At 38.1% G+C, this 21416-nt stretch overlaps 2 protein-coding genes across 2 annotated transcripts; one reads left to right on the forward strand and one right to left on the reverse strand.

Moving 5' to 3' along the window:
* The first annotated feature begins 2668 nt into the window (after positions 1-2668).
* Positions 2669-14168, forward strand: haao (3-hydroxyanthranilate 3,4-dioxygenase). Its single transcript, XM_061744787.1, has 10 exons — positions 2669-2989; positions 3804-3882; positions 6103-6186; positions 6320-6426; positions 8973-9062; positions 9152-9195; positions 9274-9419; positions 11312-11380; positions 12269-12351; positions 12486-14168. Exons 1-10 carry the CDS (start codon positions 2901-2903, stop codon positions 12556-12558), a joined length of 864 nt encoding a protein of 287 aa, XP_061600771.1. The 5' UTR covers positions 2669-2900; the 3' UTR covers positions 12559-14168.
* Positions 14169-15706: 1538 nt separating this feature from the next.
* Positions 15707-20312, reverse strand: LOC133463464 (transmembrane protein 229b-like). The gene is made up of 2 exons (XM_061745014.1): positions 20205-20312; positions 15707-17016 (listed from the first exon to the last, which is right to left on the reverse strand). The coding sequence occupies exons 1-2, from the start codon at positions 20239-20241 to the stop codon at positions 16532-16534; spliced, it is 522 nt and encodes a 173-aa protein (XP_061600998.1). The 5' UTR covers positions 20242-20312; the 3' UTR covers positions 15707-16531.
* Positions 20313-21416: the final 1104 nt, after the last annotated feature.

Genomic DNA, 21416 nt, shown 5'->3' on the forward strand with positions numbered 1-21416 from the left:
TATTTTTTTCAAATGTCACATGTTATTACTACACTCGCCATGACAATACTCTTGCTCTTTAATATAAATAGACTATAATTACCGTTATTAATGATGAATAACCATCCCACCAAGGAAGTTGCATCCACGAAGTCCAGACAGTAGGTTATAATGCCATCCACGAGTAAAATAATGCGTGGGCACGAGATACATAATGCGTGGCCACGCATTGATTATCTCGTGGCCACGAGTTATTAATGCTTGGCCACGCATTATTTTATTTTTTTCAAATGTCACCAGAGGGGCTCCGTAGAGAACTATGTATCAGGGCCATGCAGGAGAAAAAATATTAGAGAGGGGATTTTTTTTTATTGTGCAAAAAAAGTCGAAATGTCGAGATTAATGTTGAAATATAATTTCAAGAATAAAGTTGAAATTTCGTGAATAAAGTCGAAATGTCGAGAATAAAGTCGAAATTTCGAAAATAAAGTTGAAATACATTTAGACTTTTTTCTCGAAATTGTACTTCAACATCAATCTCGACATTTCGACTTTTTTCTCGAAATTATTCTTCAACATCAATCTCGACATTTCGACATTTAACGTTTTGACTTTTTTTTCACATTTCGACTTTCTCTTGAAATTGTACTTCAACATTAATCTCGACATTTCGACTTTTTTCTCGAAGTGCATCATGAATCACATTTTTCAATTCAATTCAATTTCAAATCAATAAATTAATTTAATCCCTTAAACTATTTAAGGTTGAACCACCGGACCACTTGTTCTATATTTGTGAAATAATCAAGCTCATCCATATTCTTTTTTTTTTAAATACTTTATTCACAGTTTATACGTTTTTCTTTTTGAACAAGCACTAAAAGTCAAGTGACCTCGAACTTTCGTCACTTTTGAGTTCAAAATCTCTCCCGAAAAAAGGAAAAAAGGCAAGCGTTCTTGGACTAACAAAATTAAAATGTTGCAGAGAAAAAGAAAAAAATATTACGTAAAAATAAAGAAGAACTACTAAATACATTCAATTTCATTTTTCCTTCGAATACAATTTATTCAATTTCAAATCAATCATTTATATGCCGACGATACCATCTTGTACACATCCAGTCCCTCCCTGGACACTGCCTTGACTTCCTTGCAAACTAGCTTCAACAATATCCAACACGCTTTCTCCAACCTTCACCTTCACTTAAACACCAACAAAACAAAGCGTGGTATTCAACTGGAATCTACCACGTATCACCTTTCAATATCTCCTCCCTCGACAGATCAGTACTCCAATTTGTTAATTCCTACAAATATCTGGGTATCTGGCTTGACAGTTCCCTCTTTTTTGACGTCCACATTAATACACTACTCTCTAAAGTCATATCTAGAACTGTTGTTTTTTTTTCCCACAATAAAGCATCAAAAAAACGAATAAATGTATTTGATCCCTTAGATTTTTTAACGTTGAACCACCAGACCACTTATTCTATATTTGTGACATAATCAAGCCCCAGCAATCTAAGCTCATCCATATTGGGTTGTTCTTTTTACAAAGACAGGAACAGGATATACAGGAGAAAAAAACAACAACTACAACAAACAATTGCAACCAAGAAAGTGAAAAAAAAATAGTGGTAGTGCAATCGTCACTGGACAGCATCTAAAGATCACCATAAAATAAAATAAATAAAATAGGGTTTCATTTTGTTTTTGAATAGGGTAGTGCTTTTAAGGATTGACACGACTACTAACTAGTCCCAAAGTCCTCTAGCAGAATAACCAGCTCCAACACCCCCCTCCACCTCAGAAAAGTCATGAATAGTAAATGTTACTGATTTAAATTGGACTGAATTTGGAGATGAAACCTGAATTTAAAATATTAAAGATACAATTACCGACCGGAAATTACATTATTTACCATTAAGGTACTCAGATTACACCGTATATCAGCCTCACTGAAATGGACCTGATGCTTAATCAATCACCATGTGCAAATATTATTCATATATTTATTCAAACAAGGCCGTTATAAACACAAAACTGTAATTAAATACAGACACATGCAGATGCACCAAAACATTAAATCAGATGCAAAATACAAATAGTTTACAAAACTGTACATTAACTAGAGGAAGAACTGCTGATCACCAGATTCTGTCACCTTGGTGTGCAACATGTTTCCAAGAATGCAAAATGACTGAATGTACAGTACTTATGATCTTTTGTTATTGTAATCTTTTTGTTCAGAGAAGCGTCTCAGTGTCCAGGTGGTTGCAGCAGAACGTTTTATGAGCTTGTCCTGTGTGAAACAGCTCGATCTAGTGGACGCTGTTTTCACCAGCAGCCTTCGTGTGAAGCGAAACATTAAATTACCACCAATTCATTTCCTCTCTTCTCAATGGGAAAACTGCCTGTGTCTGACATTAATCTGCCATATTGCATGTCCTTTTTGATCAAACTATTTGTTTTCATCATTTTTGTGGCATCAGATGTGTCATTAATTAAGATTGAATTGTCCAATCGTCCTTTAATTTGTACAATTTCCCTAATATTTTGTGCAATTCGAATGTCCCCCGCCTCCGATGTCACCTCATGGTGGAAAAGCGAATCTCTCTAGATGTTTTCCAGAGTGAAAAAGAACCAATGAAAACCTTTTTTACACAGAAACTGCCCTCAGGTTTGCTTCCTAAGTGGAAGGATTGCAGTACGTCTGCGGAGTCACTGTTACTCATTATCACGGCGGCGGTGACCTTTAACCAACGTAGGGACAAGAGCTCCTCCTTCATTAGTTCACCCAGCACCACTTCTGCATTTTGGACTTTCGATACGCTTCTACTTAAACAGCAGAAAGAAAAACCAGCCACACATTTTACTACCAGCAACAACAACAACAACAACGACAGCTCGTAGGTGAGAGGATGAGCAGCATCGCTTCCCCGGTGAACGTGGAGGACTGGATCGCAGCCAACCAGAATGCTTTCCTGCCCCCAGTGTGCAACAAGCTCATGTGAGTAAACCGTTTGGTGTGCGAGTGTTTGCAGAAACTCATTGTTTGCTGATACCGAGAAATGCAGTTAAAAAAACAAACAACAACAACCTGATGTGGCCTGAAGTCCAGTTCACTGATACAAATATTGTGCTTGATCTACTTAAAAAAAATAAGTCAACTTTTTGCATGAGATTATTATGTAGATCAAGAAATACTAGTCTTTGTATAAACTACTTAATTTTCTGTATGTAAATAATACATTTTGCAAGTACAGTCAATTTGTGTTAACTTTACTGTATTAATCAAAATTAAGTTGACTTTACTTGCAAAAATTAAGTTGACTTTACTTGCAAATGAAATGATTTTTACGCACTAAAAATTAAGTAGTTTATACAAAGACTAGTGTTTTTTGATTTACATAAAAATCTCATGCGAAAAAGTTGACTTATTTTTTTTTAAAGTAGATCAAGCAAGATATTTTTTACTGTGGTGTTCTACTTACATAAACAAATAAAGCATGTTTCATCTAAACGTTGGTCAATCTGCCCCATAGATTAAAATTGTTAAAGGAAAGATAAATACAAGAAGATCATTGCTTGTTGTTTGTGTGTAAATGAAAAGATTGCCTGGGATTACATAAATACTGCTTGTTAAGGAAAAAATGCACAATGTCTTGTTTTTTGAACAAATGCAGATTAAGTTCAAAACTAGATGTATTCATGTAAAGCAACAAACAAACAAAAACAAAAATATCACAGATTTAAGTATGTTATATTTACATGCGCTTAGATTTATTTTTTCAGTGTAACATGTTCAATTCCTCTTTTCTCAGGCACTTTTCCCAGGTGCTTATCATGTTCGTCGGAGGTCCTAACACTAGGAAGGATTACCACATAGAGGAAGGGGAGGAGGTGAGAGAGGCCTGCACTAACTATCCGTCTTCCATACCTGCTCTATCCATCTCAGCCATGAGGAGGTTGGAGACTATTTTATTTATATAACATCTATTACAAAACAAGTTGTACATGACTCCAGAGCAATTATTACGTAAACAACGGCAGGTAAAAACTCCCCTTTAAGGGGGAGGAAACCTGGACCAGGACCTGGATCATAAGGGGGGGAAACTCTCCTGCTGAAGACCAGCCGGGTAGAGCAGGAAAAGAGAGATAGGAAAGAGAGAGGAGAGACACATTAGGATTGATTATCTGTGAGCAGGAGAATTAAGAGTTCTATGATGCCTGGTTAGTTGGTTCACTACAGGGATGACTACATGGCGTTTACATGAGTTTAACTCCTCTTTAATTCAGAATTAAAGTTAAATCCAATTTAAAATTAGTAAAAATTACCATGTAAACACCTAATTCAGAATGAAAATGGCCATTCAGAATTAAACTTAATTCCGAAGTAAGTGGCTGGTTTATTCCGATTTTAAATCCGAATAGAATAATTCTACGATCATGTATACACTCATTCTGCTTTAAATTAATTCCAGTCTTTCTGTGCTGCTCGTTCCCTTGCCCGTCTGTCTCCATGACGCTTATATTCCGCGCTGGGCTTGTTTTCCAAACAAAGGCTGCGTCCGAAATTGCATACTTCCACCCTAATGAGTATGCAAAATGAGTATGCAAGATTTTTTAGTGCGTCCGAAACATTAGAACGTACTCAATAGTATGCGCTATCCATACTCATTCCGGAGAATTTTTTTAGTGTGGATTGATGGACACTAGTCGAGCAGAAACTTCTCACAATGCAATGCAGCGGCGTTTGGTTGCTAAGTGATACCAAAGATACTCTGGTGATATGTATATGTCATAAGTATAATATTAAGTATAATAATATTATTATATTATATTAATATTATAATATTCGTATTTAATAATATTATATAATGTCATCCTGATTCGGCCAGAATAAACGGGAAAGAGCGGAGCGCTGCTACTGCTGCTGTGACAGGTTACCATGGTAACAACCCCCCCCCTCCCTACGGCAGGAAGTGCCGTGTGCGCTCTTAATAGTACGTCCGAATTAATGCACACTACTGATATTTACTCAAAAGTGTGCCGAATTTAAGTATACTTTTTAGTATGGCATTTCGGACGCACCGAAAGTTTCAAGATGGCAGCACGCAGTAAATGGTGGTCAAGAGCAGAAACCATTTATTTAATAAATAGCTTGGAGGACCTGGAAATAATCAAAAGAACAGATGGCAGGAAACATAAAAATTGTGAGCTTTTCAATGTTGTAGCAGCTAAGTTTGTTTTTCTTCCGGTAGACGTAACTTCCGGTCCGCCCCCATATCCAATCAGAACCTTCCCAACCCCCAGACCTTAAGAGGAATTGGATAAAGCCGATCAAATATGTTTTCCATGTAAACCTCAATTTGGAATTACTATTTCCATGTAAACTCGAAGGAAAATAGTTTAATTTGGAATTAATCAAATCAGAATAATTAATTCCGAATGAAAAAACCTCATGTAACCGTGGCCAGTGATGGTTAAGAGATACTTCGTTCTAATTAATAACTGAAGATTGATCCGAAGAAAGGAAAGGGAAGAAGAGGAGAGAAGAAGAGCTGAGGGGCATCGCCTGCAAATATTGCGGATCTTTAAGATTTTATATGCAAGTAACAGAATCTCGTCGATTTTAAATGTCACCCTATGAAGCCAACGGAGGGAGACTAACACAGGAGAGACGGTTTGTAGTGCTGATTCCTGGCAGCACACCATGCACCTCGATTGTTTCAACGAGGTTTTGATTGAACTTTTCCGTACCATTTACTCTCGGTAACCCTGTATCCTTATAGCCGCTCAAAGTGTTCTGTTTTGTTTTTGTCATGTTTTTTTTTTAATTCATCATCCTTTCCTGTCAGGACTTTGAACTTTACACCATCAAAGTCCATAGCACATCAGCTGATAACCACATGCTGGCCAAAAACGTTCGGTACCTAGGATGAAGCTGTTTTACACAATATGAAGACTTTAAATAACATTTTTAGCATCTTAAACTTTTGGTGGCCTAAATAACTTCTGTAATATTTATCTCTTAATCTTGTGCTCCGCCTACAGGAGTTCAAATGTAATGAATGGTATTTAACCCAGAGTTTATGTTGTCTCTCACTCTTTTTTAAACAGTTGTTCTACCAGTTGAAGGGGGATATGTGCCTGAAAGTGATTGAAAATGGCAAACACAAGGATGTGCACATCAAAGAGGGAGAGGTAAACAAACTTGGACAACGCATTTATCTTTACAAACCATCTCTCTTCCTTTTAATAATTCCTGCCGAGGAATTGCAACAGGCTTGTTTCTCTTTGACGGCGTTTATTATGCAGGTTTCTTCCTCGTTTGTAGATGTTTCTGCTTCCTGCTCGGATCCCCCACTCCCCTCAGAGACAGGCCAACACCGTGGGACTGGTGGTGGAGAGGCGGCGGCTGCTGACGGAGACCGACTGCCTCAGGTTGACTCCCGTTCCTCCAATCTCACCTGTTCTTCAAGGCCTATGTTAGATCAGCGCAGGTCTATAACTAGATGGTAATGAATGGGGACAGAGACCACATAAATCACGCAAAGTACTGGAGAAGAGTTTGCTGCCTCTGCTTCAATTGAACTTGATTTGTACTTAGATATATTACTTAAGAACTGGATCAGTACTTGTCTATTTATTGATGATACTTTGTGTGACATTGGTAATTCATTGGTAATTCACTTCTACAAACTTATAAGAACTTAAACAAACAGTCCTTTTTAAATTCTTGCAAGTTAAAATAGCCTTGGTTGATCTCGTGAGACCATATTTATGCTATCACTTAAGTGGAATGACATTTTTGAGTTTTCAGAGGCTTAAAACATCCTTGGGATAATGTTTACAGTTATTATGCTGCAAACTCATATTCTGCTTCAACTCAAAAGTTAGTAACAGGCCTAGAGTTTCTTTAACTCAGGAATATCCATTTGAGACAAGGGCAGGACATGTCCACAAGTAAACAGAAGTGTAGTCTGGAAAGCTAAGGTTTTTCATGTTGAAGTAGGAGGAAAATTAACTCTTTAGGAGGAAATGAGTAAGTACAAAGTACAGCGTTCTCTGAGCACCAAAGTATTTTTATATTAACTTCTACGTCCCAAACTGGTGCCCCAAAGGGCAATCACTAAGAACAAAAAATATAAACAGCGCAAATAAAACACCAAAGTGCGTCAAATCGCAAGTTCAAACCAGCCATTATGTAATGGAGATTTACAAAATATCATCCCTTATATGCTATGGCAAGAATAATAGGATAATAAAAATAATAATTTGAAAGACATGATCTGGTGATGGTGGTGAGATGCTATGTTATACTTTCCTGAAAAGTAAAAAAGCCTTGTTTGAAGAAGACCAGAGGACTTTTTAAGACTGTTTTGCTCAATTTAAGAATTCTAGCCAAGAAAATCTTTCTTGCCCTATTGGCAAAGATTTGCTTAAAATAGGACAATTTCGACTAAGTTTAAGGAATATTAGACTTAATTCTAGAGGGGTTGTTGAGCACTTGAGACAGACAGCTTAGGGTGGTTGTTTTGGAGACGAAGTTAGAGAGGAAGATTTAGATGGTTTGGTACAGAGGAGGGACAGTGTTTATAGGGCTAGAACAGGGGTCGGCAACCCGCGGCTCTTTAGCGCCGCCCTAGTGGCTCCTGGAGCTTTTTAAAAAAATTTCCAAAATGGAAATAGATGGGGGAGGGAAATATATTTTTTGTTTTAATATGGTTTCTGTAAGAGAACAAACATGACACAAACATTCTTAACATTTTCCAATGCTGTAAAAATGTATAGAATAAATACAAAATTTCATCATTTCTGTTAATGAAGATTTGTATGAGGGCCAGACAGGAGAAAAAATATTTGAGAGGGGAAGATTTTTTTTTTTATTGTGCACTTCGAGAAAAAATTTGAAATTTGAAAAAATGAATCTCGACATTTTGACTTTTTTCTCAACATTTCGACTTTTTTCACAAAATTTTGACTTTTTTCTCTACATTTTGACTTTTTTCTTAACATTTCGACTTTTTTCTCGAAATTGTACTTCAACATTAATATCGACATTTCGACTTTTTTCTCTAAATTTTGACTTTTTTCTCGAAGTGCAAAAAAAAATGTTCCTCCTCTAAAATATTATTTTTATTTTTCTGCCTGGCTCTAATACTCTTCCATAGATTCGCGTAACAAAAAGAGTCATGTGGAAAGACATTAGCAGCTACATTTGCAGCCGAGGACCCAGTTATAACTAATATAGCTACATGCAGCATGTGTTGCCTTCATTCTAAAGCTGATACAAGACTTTTCATTTTTTGCGGCTCCAGACATACCGGTATTTGTTTTTTGTGTTTTTGGTCCAATATGCCTCTTTCAACATTTTGGGTTGACGACCCCTGGGCTAGAAGGATCTGGGTGATGGGACCACCAGGCAGGTGGCAAAGAGGAGATTTATGGATATGGAGAAAGAGGACATGCCAGTTGGTGTGAGAGAAGAAGAGGCAGAGGACAAGATCAGATGGAAGAGAAGGATTTGCTCTGGCAACCCATGAAAGGAAACACTGAAAGCAGGAGAAGAAAAAGAAAAATGAACGTGCTTTGACAAACCCTCTTTGTTTACGGAGCAGTACAATCAAGCATCTCAATCACGGTTGAAAAGATTCCTTTGGCAGCAAAAACCTCAAACTACCATTTGGTGCCAAGGGATGCAATTGTAAAACACACTCTGAACTTTTGTTTTGGAAAAAGGGGTCTGCACTTTGTATGGTCTGATGAATCACTAGCCGAGCAAAGTCATAAACAAACATGAACCAATAATACAGCAGAAGAGTCGATCATTGTCACCCTTAAAATCTACCTGGGAGTTTTACTACCTGTTTCTACTGGTATAGGGTGCTGATTAGTCCAGACATAGTCCCTACCCAGACAGATTCAGTGTTATAGGCAGAATTACAATTTTTACAAGCAAAATAAATATTTTTGTGTGCTGCTTGTAGATACTATGTGGAAAACACCACTGACATCCTGTTTGAGAGATGGTTCTACTGCCAGAATCTAGGAACTCAACTGGTGCCAATAATCAAAGAGTAAGACATATCACTTATATTATATTCATTCAACTCAAGATATTTGTTTTAATGCTTTTAGTTGGGTGGGTTGACTTTTTAACTTCCAGATTCATGGCGTCCAAGCAGTGTGCAACAGGAAAACCTGATCCAAGTGAGTTTTTAACGCCTGTTCTTTGGAAAATTCCCATTAAATGTTGACCTGGTGTCATGATTATCTTTGTCTGAACAGATGAAGTCTTCAGAGAGCCTCCGTTCCAGTTGAACACTATGAATGTGATGATGCCTTTCTCCTTCAAGGACTGGCTGGACAAAAAGAGGCCTTCCTTAGCCGGCGGCGCGCCCATCGACTTGTTCGGAGCTCAGTTTGAGACGGAGGTGAGAGGTCCAAAATTCAGTTTCTTGCAATGTCAATTGATAAAGACAGTTTAGCTAGGAGAGCCCTCAGATTGAATCAAATCTTCACTTCAGTGTGATCCTCCATCCTGAACAAGCATGAGGTGACAGTGGAGAAGAACAAAAAGTGGTTAACAAGGTTTAAAAAACCTCCATCAGAACCAAACTCAGGGAGGGCCGAACTACCGAACTGTCTCTTTCCTGTCCTCTCATGTACATGCATGTCATCATTGAACTTCTCCCTTTATAGTGAAGTTTTAAACCTAATCTTAAAAGGTAGGGATGGTATCTGATTCCCAAACACTAACTAGAAGCTAGTTCCAGCAGAGATGAGCCTGTTAAGTGAAGGATCTACCTCCTATTGCTGTCAGAAAATCTGAAACCACAACTAAAGCTGCAGTCTGAGAGCAAAGTGCTTCATTAAGACAATTCTCAACAATAAATCTCTTAAGTTAAGAGGGAACTAGGCCTCTAAGGGCCTTACATATGAGGAGATGTATTTAAAACTCGATCCTGCATCTGACGTGAAGTCAAGATCGGAGGAGTATGATCTCTCCTGTTGATCCTCAAAACTGGAGGTTGTTTCAGGGTCATTTTAAGATGCACCTTTAAAAAGGAATCGCCCTAGTCCACTTTTGAAGTAACAAATGCATGGATGGACTAATTCTTCTGCATCACTTTGACAGAATTTTCTCTATTTTTGTTTTAAAAAGGTGCAAAAAAAAGCCATCTTAAGAACTTCTTCATGTGTAATTCAGGTCAAAAATAAACAGCAGTGCCGAATACTAAGTAATCCCATCCAGAGGCAGTGACTGGTGAGACAGGATGAGTCTGAAGTACTCAGGAACAAAGATAACAAATCTCATTCTTCTCTGAGTTTAGTTTCATGGATGGATAGATAGATAGCTGAGTGTCATCTGCATAGCAATGAATGTTTGTGCTGTAATGCCTGATAATACTACCTCATAAAAGCGTGTATTGAGTGAAACATAATGGCCAAGTAAAGAAGCACAATCAGCTCTAGTGTATGAAGAAGACTGTCCATTCAAATGAACAAACTGGAATAGATTGTTTACTACCGTCCTCCAGGGATACACTTCATTCAGTATGCCCCAACAGTCAATCCAGAAGTTACTTCAACAGTTCCTTTATTCTGATTGTATTTATATTTCACATAAATGGTTCCAAAGCCAAACTATATCCAAATAAAATCAGGCTGGGGCTAATTAGTACTGATGTTAGTGTTAAAATATTTCAGATAAGCAATAAGCAGTGAAACAATTTGCCTTCTTCGGGAATAAAAGCACAACATTCACCATGTCTGGAAGTTCTGGACAAACCTTTGTGAGCGTCAAATGGGTAATATGTGAAAGATTATGGCTATTTCATCTTTAAGACATTATCAATATGTCTGCTATTTATTGATTAAGCCATGAGCAGATGGAAAGTTTTTTGTGTTCTCTGCTAACTTCCACTAGATAGCTGCGAACCTTTCTCAATTCACATAACAAGGCTTGCCTGTACAGGTGCAAACAAAAAAAAACCTTTGTGCTAATTTGATGCTTGCTTGTAACATAACTGTTGTAATATCAAGTTTAAAGTTTTGACCTAAACTTTACACTGAAATCTACAAAGGAATTGAGCCTTAATAAGGCGCCGGCATGTTTTATGGTGTTTCTTTGTCATTTATTTCATACACAGCGGGTCCACGGCAAATGTAATTCAAGCAAAACAAAAACGTAGCCAAATGTTCACACCTTGGAGGAAAAACTGCTGTTCACAAGACAGTTCTGTTTTAGGACTAGGTGAAACACCTAGATGGGATGTGAGGGGGATGAAGACACGTGTAAACAGGGTTCTTGTGGCTCCTACAGGCGATGGTGTTTGGACCTGGACTGACCGAGACATCAGTGCGACTAACCGACGTGTGGATTTGGCAGATGGTACGTATGGCCGTGTGCCGTCGCTCTGGGTTCAACTAGACTTGTAGTCAAGGCCGACTAAACCGAGACCAAGACACTACCAAGTCCAGAGAGTATCAAGACCAAGACTAGTTCAGCTCAAGACCAAAAACAAACCTAGTAATGTCCTGATCCTGCATGATTGTAGAACATCATCCTGGTTCAGCTAGTTTCCATATGAGCTTGTATTCAACTACAGCTCAATAACACAGAGAAGTGGATGATGATGTTGAACTCACTATAAATGTTTCCATCCATCAGCTGAGATCAGATATGTGTGGCGACTGCACTACCGCTATTTCTACACTATTGGAGGATTGACTCCAGTGCTTTTAAGGATTGACACGACTACTAACTAGTCCCAAAGTCCTCTAGCAGAATAACCAGCTCCAACACCCCCCTCACCTCAGAAAAGTCATGAAGAGTAAATGTTACTGGTTTAAATTGGACTGAATTTGGAGAGGAAATCTGAATTTTAAATATTGAAATTACATTATAGTAATCAGATTACACCGTATATCAGCATCACTGAAATGGAGCTGATGCTTAATCAAACACAACACTATGCAAATATTATCCATATATTCAAACAAGGCCGTTATAAACACAAAACTGTAATTAAATACAGACACATGCAGATGCACCAAAACATTTAATCAGATGCAAAATACAAATAGTTTACAAACCTGTACATTCACAAGAGGAAGAACTGCTGATCACCAGATTCTGTCACCTTGGTGTGCAACGGCATGTCAATGATCCCAGTCCGAGAGAAGACCACAAAAAAGTAGTCTCGAGACCGGTCTTGAGAACTACAAGTCTAGGCTGTAACTTAATCTTTCATCTGTGTATTTTCTGTTTCTTTCTCAGGAAGGATCTTCCACACTAACTGTTGCCGAGCAGGAGTTCAGCCTTTCGGCAGGAGACAGTTTACTCGTCCCTGAGCAGAGCCAGTGAGTAGTTGTTTATAGCGGATGATGATAAACTCCTCCAGTCAGAGTACAAATAATGTGCCTTAAAGGAGCTAATTTGACAGTTATGACTGAGATGGCTGGGGCTAAGAGGTTCATGGCTTGGTGTTTTACAGATACCATTGGCAGAGGGACAAAGGGACCGTCGCCCTGTTCATCGTCCAAAACCCAGAGCGGAAGAGATCCTAAACGTCTGCAACCATCCACGCGTAAAAATACAATTTATGTGAGGAAGAGGCCTTGCTGTCAAGCCTGCTCCTCCTCCTCCTCCTCTACCCAGGTCAGCTTCCCCACTATACTGATCACCGGCCTGGACTACAGCTCGCAGGATTCCCCAGTCATATTATAAATGTATTAACGGATAGCCCCTTGAGATGAATCATGTCGTTTTCGAGGGGGTCCAACAAAAAACATACAACACAATACAAAACAGTTACATACAACATACATAATACATAAGGCTCTCACACACCAGTCCCCAAGACCCACCACACCCGAAGAGCACCGGTAAACACTGCATATAACACAATAATAACAACAAGAGCAACAATATTAATAATAGTCATTGTCATCATCATTATTATACAATATATGAAGAAATAGATACATTATATATAAAATAAAAAAAAATAAAATGAGAAGGCAATACCACTAGGGGCAACTACATGGTTTATTGAGGTTGGAATATAGTGAGTTTTTAAAGAGATGTAATGAATTGAGTTCTCTTACATTGATGGGTAGGTTGTTCCAGTCTGATGGGGCTTTAAACTTAAAAGCACGTCTGCCAGTTTCTTTAAACGTCAAAGGAACAAAAAAGAACTGTTGCTGAGTGTTTCTGAGAGAATATAAGGATGTATATGTAATCAAATATTGTTTTAAGTAAGATGGATAACTAAAGTGGATACATTTGAATATGAGTTGGAGCCAGTGGTGTTGTCTTCTTGAGCTGATCAAACCAGTTTAATGATCGATACATGGAGCAGTGGTGAGTTCGATATGGGCACCTTAAAACAAATCTACAGAGACTGTTGTAAGTGACATTGAGGAGTTGAAGATGTGATTCATAAGTGTTCTGGTAGACAACATCAGCATAATCTAAAATGGGTAATAACAGTTATTGTCCTTGTTTGTAGAGTGAAACATGCATAATGGTCTGCACCTGTGTCCTCATTAACGTCATGTGTCTCACCTGTGGCATCCCTACTTATACCCTGTGTCTCTGTATCCTGACTGTATAGTATTGTCTTTTCGCCACATGAAACCTACATGACTATCACGGTCTGTTAGGTCTTTCTACAGTGTTATCAAGCAACAGCTGTAATTAAAACTTCTTAAATCTGACGTCTGCGCTCGAGTCCACCTGCTGTTTTCCAAACCTCACAGTTGAGATTTACTGCTCTATAAGTGCGAATGATAACAAGCAGGAAGGTGTGCATCCTCTGCCTTAATTCATCTTTTATTAATACGTGAGTGAGCACCGAGCTATTTCAGTATTAATGAGCAAAATAAACTCGCTTTCATCTTGTTGTTACATGTAATTTTTGCAATAAAGTTGAAAATAACATTTAAAAGTTTGTGATGTAATCATTCGTCTTATTACAGCTTTTGTGAGACAGATGATAATCATAGACAAGTCAGTTCAGAGCTTTCTCTATAAATCCTTGGAGCAACAGTCGGAGTGGTGTAAAAGTTGTATAAAACAAGTATTGATCATGTATTGGGAATGGAACCCAGAGTATACTGATGTGGTTTATCCAATTCCAGCTCATCAGATTCTAATTTAATAAACACCTTGAAAATGGGAAAACAACGAATGACTGAGATCATTTTCCTGTCAGGATTGCTTTGTGGAACCCAGTGTTAAAAAAAAACGGGATTAGACCTATAAATTAATACTTGGTAAAAATCACAGTGGGAATAAAAAAAGATAAATGACATTGTAATATAAATTCATACATATGTCAATTTTAAGTATGATAAAAAACAGTTTAAAATATAAAAATTGCCCCCTTTATGCCCCCCTGGGCATTGAAATCCAGACGCTGACCGTAGAGCTCCGTGCTGGTGTTTTTGAAGAAGCTGAACGTTTGGAAGTCGGGATTCTTCTAGTGATTGATTTGGTGATTGATACTGAAGTGTTAAGTGGCAAAGGAAGCCCTGGGACTTCCCGTAGCCTTGTTAGCAGTGGCCCGACTGGCTACAAGCACATTACACACTAAACGAACATTTGAAGAACATTGACCAGACTATAACCGACATTGAGAAAGGACTTATAGGACGATAACCAGGTATATTTTATTTTTATTTTTGAAGTAGAGAGAGGTCATTCTTTTTGTTATTGTGTTACATTTGAATTAATTGATAGCCATTGACCCCTTTGTCAAGCCGCACCCCCGTTGCTAGATCAGACAAAACTGTCATCTCTCCCCTCAACTTCCATTGTAAAAACAGGGTTTTACATCACTTTATTTTTAATTAATGTAGCAAAGAAAATCAGCAACTAGATATAAATGAAAAGGAACACTTCAGGTAACGTGTAGTGAGTTTAAAAAACAGAGGTTTTAGGCAAAAATAAGATATTTTGATGAGTTTAACTGATGGCAAGGTGTGGCCGTCCGACATTTTTGGACATAATTTTCCGTTGGTTTTGGGATGAAATGTATTCCTGTGATTCTCTCTTACCAGTGCCCCGAGTAAACCACTTAACCATTTAAAGATAACCGCTAGCTACAACCGCTTTCGCGGTTGTAGCTATGGGCTGTAGCTGCTGCCGAGCCGACTTTGTTTTGGAAGTACGGATCGGATTTTTTGCCAGTTTGGGGATAAAAATACACTGCACCCTCACAACACTACATGTGTTCCTCTTACTAATTACAAAGTTTTAAAATAAATAATCCAGTGATTTAAATTTCGATACAAGGCAGTAAAAACTATGCTTTTTCCATCGATGTGAACGAGAGAGACGGCTGTTTGGTCCAACTGGATATTCTGACCCGGATACAGAGAATGATTTTTCTGATTGGTCAGTCAGGGACCAATCAGAAGGCTGACAAAGGGTCAATTATATTTCAATACAATCATTTTCTATTTAAACATAAGTGTTGCCTGTGTCCTATGTTGCTTGCACCCCTCGGCTCCTTCGTACTTAGAATCTGTCTGATCCGGCCTACTCTTCCCTTTTCACTGGTACATACAGTAAGGTAAAGGTACATTGCCATAACCAAATAATCCACAAAGGGTAAAGAAATCACCATAAATGCTACATTCGACTTTATCTTGCATCCAGATTTCCCCCCACAGATTTGTTCATTTTGATGTATAAAAAAAGTCAGACATGTAGGTAATCATCAAATTTTTATTATGAAACTGTTAAAAAAACGGTGGTATCGGTCTGACAAACAATGCAGTCAAAATTCGGGTTAATGTCAATATTCCAGTTACTGAAACATTGGGAATAATCTGTTTCCATGCGTGAGCAAACAGGGTTATCCCTGTATATATGGTAATTGTAATCATTCGGGATATCTGGATCAAACCAGCGACGCACGGAGAATGTCATGACGCAATTCCCGTCATTTCTGCTTCTTCTTCCTGTATCCAAATTCAAAACAACAAAAATAACAGCAGCACGGCGGATAATCGGACCCTCTGTTACCATTTTGTTTCTTGGCCCTGTAGTTCGCCTTTTTCAGCGTCTTCCAGCGGTGCTTGATCTGGTCTGGCGTTCGTACAAATCCTGCTTCGCGCAACTTTTCGCTCACCTTTTTGTAAATCTGGCTATCCCGGTACTTTCTACCGTCTAAAAATGCAGAAATGTTCATATCTTTCATTACATTTATGAAGTGATTAGTCTCCTCCTGGTCTTGCGTTCCTCCATGTTTATAAGAACTTCCTGGACTCAAAAGACCAAGATTCCTTGCGAAAAGAACATGCTCAGAAAACAATTTCCTGTTCCTTTGGATGGGGATATCCCGTTAGGCTATACATGACCAAATATTCAGGTTAGAAAAAAACGGAATATGAGCAAATTCCGGTTATTCAAAGGGGTTATTGGTGTTTACATGGCCGTGCAAAACCGGGTTATTGCTAATATTCCGGTTAGAAAAGGGTTATTGACTGCATGTAAGTCAGTGTGAGAAGCACAGATTTTCATCATACAAGTTCAGTTGTGCAGTCTTATCCTCAGAGTGTTCCTGATCACATGTCGCTCTGCTATAAACGCCGCTGCCGCCCAGGGCAGCGCGTACTCCAGAGTCACCAGGCCGCCCAGGTTGTACGTGTAACCTGAGTAATCCCAGGGACAGGCCCCCAGCAGGCTCAGCCCAACGCCCCAGCTGAACTCCCACAGGTAGATGAACGCGGTGTAGGCCGTCAGCCGCACGGGCAGCGAGAGACGCTGAGCCAGCAGCCGGGCGCTCAGCCCCTCCATCACGTAGATGGCGGTGGCGTACATGGGCAGCGCCCACAGGCTGCTGTGGCCCGACAGCCTCCTGTCCTTGGTGAGGAACCAGTCGAACACGGCGGTGAAGGCCACCTCGCAGAGGCAGCCGTGCAGGGCGTACACGTAGAGACGGACGAGGGCGGAGACGGGGCGGCCGGGGGGGCCCACGTGGCGCTGCGACGCAGCTTCATCTGCAGCTCCGAATCCTGCACAAATAAACCAAATTTATTACATGATTTTTAAACTTTTGAAGAAGTTACACTGAAAAAATAAATCTAAGCGCATGTAAATATAACATATTTAAATCTGGGATGTTAACAATTAAAAATGAAGTTTGTTGCTTTACATGAATATATCTAGTTTTGAACTTAATCTGCATTTGTTCAAAAAACAAGACATTGTGCATTTTTTCCTTAACAAGCAGTATTTATGTAATCCCAGGCAATCTTTTCATTTACACACAAACAACAAGCAATGATCTTCTTGTATTTACTTTTCCTTTAACAATTTTAATCTATTGGGCAGATTGACCAACGTTTAGATGAAACATGCTTTATTTGTTTACATAGAACACAACAGTAAAAAATATCTTGCTTGATCTATTTAAAAAAAATTAAAGCAACTTTTTCGCATGCGATTTTTTACATAGATCAAGAAAGACTAGTCTTTGTATAAACTACTTAATTTTTAGTACGTACAAAATTCATTTGCAAGTAAAGTCAACTTAATTTTGATAAATAAAGTAAACTTAACACAATTAAGTTGACTGTACTTGCAAAATGTATTATTTACATACAAAAAATTAAGTAGTTTATACAAAGACTAGTCTTTCTTGATCTACATAATAATCTCATGCAAAAAGTTGACTTATTTTTTTAAGTATATCAAGCACAATATTTGTATCAGTGAAGTACAGACTTTTTCAGTTATGTTATGCATCAGGATGAAATAAATAAGGCTTAGTCTATTTACACCCTGCTACCAATATCAATGTGTGATATTTGCACCATTGTATTATTAGAAAGAAAATGTAAAAAAATTATTTATAAAAAGAAAAAATCCATCAGCTCAACAGTGAATGACAGGTATTCACACCACTTTTGATAAACTTCATTTAATCTCTTCAAAATATCTTACAATGACATAAGAGCAAATAATTGTTCATACAAAAGTGTGAGAGCAGACGTTTGCCTGGATCTATTGTTTGACATGGTTCCAATTTTAGAGGGGTGCACATGCGCATTGGCAACGCATTTGTTTTCATATGTCAACAGGGCGTGAATAGCTCAGCTGATGGGAGCTTGCTATTTGTACCCTGGTGCAAATAGTCACTCCGAATAAATAAACCATCTGGTTTCGGAATATATTACTCAAATGACTTGAAAACTTGGTGGGTCTAAACTGGTTCAAAAGGTACCTTGAGAACAGGAAGTACTTTGTGTCAATAGGTAACTTTATATCTGAGCTGAGAATAATTACATGTGGAGTTCCCCAAGGCTCCATCCTGGGACCTCTTCTGTTTAACATCTACTTGCTCCCACTGCATATAAAGAACAACAGACTAAGCTACCATAGCTATGCTATGAAACGCAGATAATATTACAATGTCACCAGGATTTAGACAAACACCTCAGATGTACAACGCTTTAATTCTCTTTAATTTTCACACGCTTTAATTTGGGTTAAATTAATCATTTAACCCAAAACAAGCTTGTGAAATACTAAGCACACCAAACGGGCTACATCACCCACGCTAGTTTGACGCAACTCGAAACCAAGTTTAGTTTGCAGTTCCTCAGATGGAGATGGAGAAAAACAAACCTCCAGGTTCATTATGGCATATATAAAGAGAAGCTCCGCTCTTAAAATTTTTGCTTTGTTACACACAGTCCCTGATGTGAAAGATATCGGTCGAGAGTTTGAGCACACCAGTTATTCTCAAATACTGCTTGAAAAAACATCAACAGTTGTTGGATTCCACTTATGTTACATTGCCGTCCTTCTAGGTCCATCAAACCCTTACACACAAATCACTCTCATGCTGTTTCATGGCTCTGAAAACATCACCATGATCGTTGCTAACATCTGTGTGCAAAGGCAGTTTGACGAGGAACGGTTGGTGCTGCAACTTCGATCAGAAGTTCTCAGACCGGACATCCTTCTTTATGTGTTTCTGATTTATCAAGCTAAACCGTCATTGCAACACTGATCAAACTCAGTTCAATTCAGATTTATTTATCTACTGCCAAATCACAACACATGCCATCTCAAGGCAGTTTAAGGACACAATTCAACTGATTTGAAACTTAATTAAAAGCCAAATTAAAAAGTAATTGCCCAGCTAAGAAAACCAACAGACTGCCCAACTTTACCCCGTCCTGAACGAGCACAAAGTGACCGTGGAAAGAAAAAAACCCTCCTCTTTAACAGAAAAACCTTACATGTAGTTGTGTGGCAGATCATGATTTAATCATGAGTGATTAAAAAAAACCCTGCAAGGCTGCGGAGACAAATGATTAATTACACAACCTTCCTTAAAGCCACAAAATCATCCTTTATCTTACAGTTTTCGTGCAGAATTGAAACCAAAAATACAGTACATGATAGTATAGGAAGTGATACTTATAAAACCCATTTAAAGTTACATTTCTCCCAACGATGGGAAATGAAAAGCTGTTTTTGAAGCAGTGAGAGGATTTCTGCTGCTAAGCTAAGCTATGTAGCTTTGCAGTGAAACCATTTTTCTTCTGATGTTACATCTTTCTTTATTTTATCAGATTTATTTAGTGGCCACATATACAGATAGAAAACCATACATAATAAAAAGAAAAATACCTTTACTGTTAACGGTTATATATTTTGCATTTTTACTCTGGTAATTCTAATTAAATTAGTAAAATCTCAAACATTAAAACAGACAGTTTCTTACTAATATGCCAAACAATTAATTCATTTAAATTTGTATCAAATTTTGAATGAAAATACATTCTAGCGTGTACACACCCTCATCTAGTCGCTTGTTTGCAGGACACAGAATAGAGTTTATGTGCTCAAATGTGGATTAACAGGCTAATAGCCCTACTTAACAAATTAAAGACTTGGAAAATGGTCAACAGGATTGCCCTCTGTCCTAGAAAACAACATCTTTTATCCAAGGTTATGCGTTAGGTGACCCTGTGATTATTATTATTAACATTGTTTTTGCTCCACAAACAATACACTGAACAATAGTTCAATGTTAACACTTAATTATACGCCGTAACTATGCCATACTGTACCTACAAATGAATATTCAAGGGCGATGACTATGAATAACAGATATCAGCACCTGAATCTTTGAAATTGCCGCCGCTAAGAAGAGCAGAAGAACGCTATTAACGGTTATAATTCTCACCTCGGTCATTACCCCCTCGTAGCTTTTCCCCCTTCATCCCCGGCCAGTGTACGAGTCTCTCTGCTGCTGTAATCTCTTAGCTTTCCTGTGTGTGTGTATATATGTGTGTGTGTGTGCGTGTGTGTGTGTACTGTATATGTGTGTGTGGCTCTTGGGCTAAATATTAAGCTGCTCCACGTTATCAGAGAGAGACAGAGATGTCTCTGTCAGGCCCAAACAATGAGATGAGGAAGAAACCCAGGAACCGAACCTGGAACACCTGAGGAAAGGTGTGCATGTGTGTGTCGTCAAACACTGATATCGATCCCACGGTGGCTGTATGAATGTTCTCTTTTAAACATACAGTAAGTGTGCAAATACGTTTATCGATGCGTTATCAAAGACAATGGCGGCGTGTGCGCCTCAAACAAGGTTTGTGTAGTAATGAGCTGAGTTATCAGCGAGCAACAGTACCAGGGCAGGTCACACCCGCTTCTCAAATTCACATTGATAAAGAGATATGCTATTTGGATGGTATTAAAAATTCACATAGTTATCAAAACTTAGGCTGGAGTCATGACGTCTGGTCATCTTGACACTATGAGCACTAATCTGGAGGGATGGCACATGCTTATCAATATCTTTCATGCAGAGCACACACTTTAATCTTGCAAGGGCAGAAAATGTTTTGAATTTTAGCACAAATACTTAAATATCTACTTGTTTGTTCCAGGATGGATCAGATGCATTCACCAGCATTTACGTAGCAATCGAGTGTTTTTATGTTTTATGTATTAAATGAATGAATTTATTTCAGACAATTACCACAAAAGTGATGGGTAAACAGTATTTACAAAAGAACAATCCCAAACAACATATACATATTCACCAGTATTAGCTCATCGTCGCAATATATATTCATATATAAATATATAATATATAATAATAATAGAAAAATAATATAACCAAAATTTCCAATTGAATAAACTATAAGTATTTATACCTTCAGATACGACATTGATTGATGCAAATTGTCTGAAAAGGGGTATGAAGAATAAAAACGTATTTATTTGTACCCTTTCTCCCTCTAATTGCCCTTATATTAACCTTCCTGTTTGATTTATATGCTTATATCCAAAATTCACAAAAAATAATTAAATAAATACATATATACACACACATACGCAAACATACATGCACACACAAACCAAACTGTATTCAAACCTATATATA

This window comes from Cololabis saira, chromosome 17 (genome assembly GCF_033807715.1).
Source record: "Cololabis saira isolate AMF1-May2022 chromosome 17, fColSai1.1, whole genome shotgun sequence".
Taxonomy (NCBI): domain Eukaryota; kingdom Metazoa; phylum Chordata; class Actinopteri; order Beloniformes; family Belonidae; genus Cololabis; species Cololabis saira.

Bases quoted from the DNA above. Each gene is read 5' to 3' on its own strand.
- LOC133463464 (XM_061745014.1), bottom strand. From the start codon at position 20,241: ATGAAGGGGGAAAAGCTACGAGGGGGTAATGACCGAG. The intron at 17,017-20,204 runs GTGAGAATTATA...TTATTTGTGCAG, and splicing joins ACGAGGGGGTAATGACCGAG to GATTCGGAGCTGCAGATGAA.
- haao (XM_061744787.1), top strand. From the start codon at position 2,901: ATGAGCAGCATCGCTTCCCCGGTGAACGTGGAGGACTGGATCGCAGCC. The intron at 3,883-6,102 runs GTGAGAGAGGCC...TTTTTTAAACAG, and splicing joins ACATAGAGGAAGGGGAGGAG to TTGTTCTACCAGTTGAAGGG. The intron at 9,196-9,273 runs GTGAGTTTTTAA...TTGTCTGAACAG, and splicing joins AACAGGAAAACCTGATCCAA to ATGAAGTCTTCAGAGAGCCT.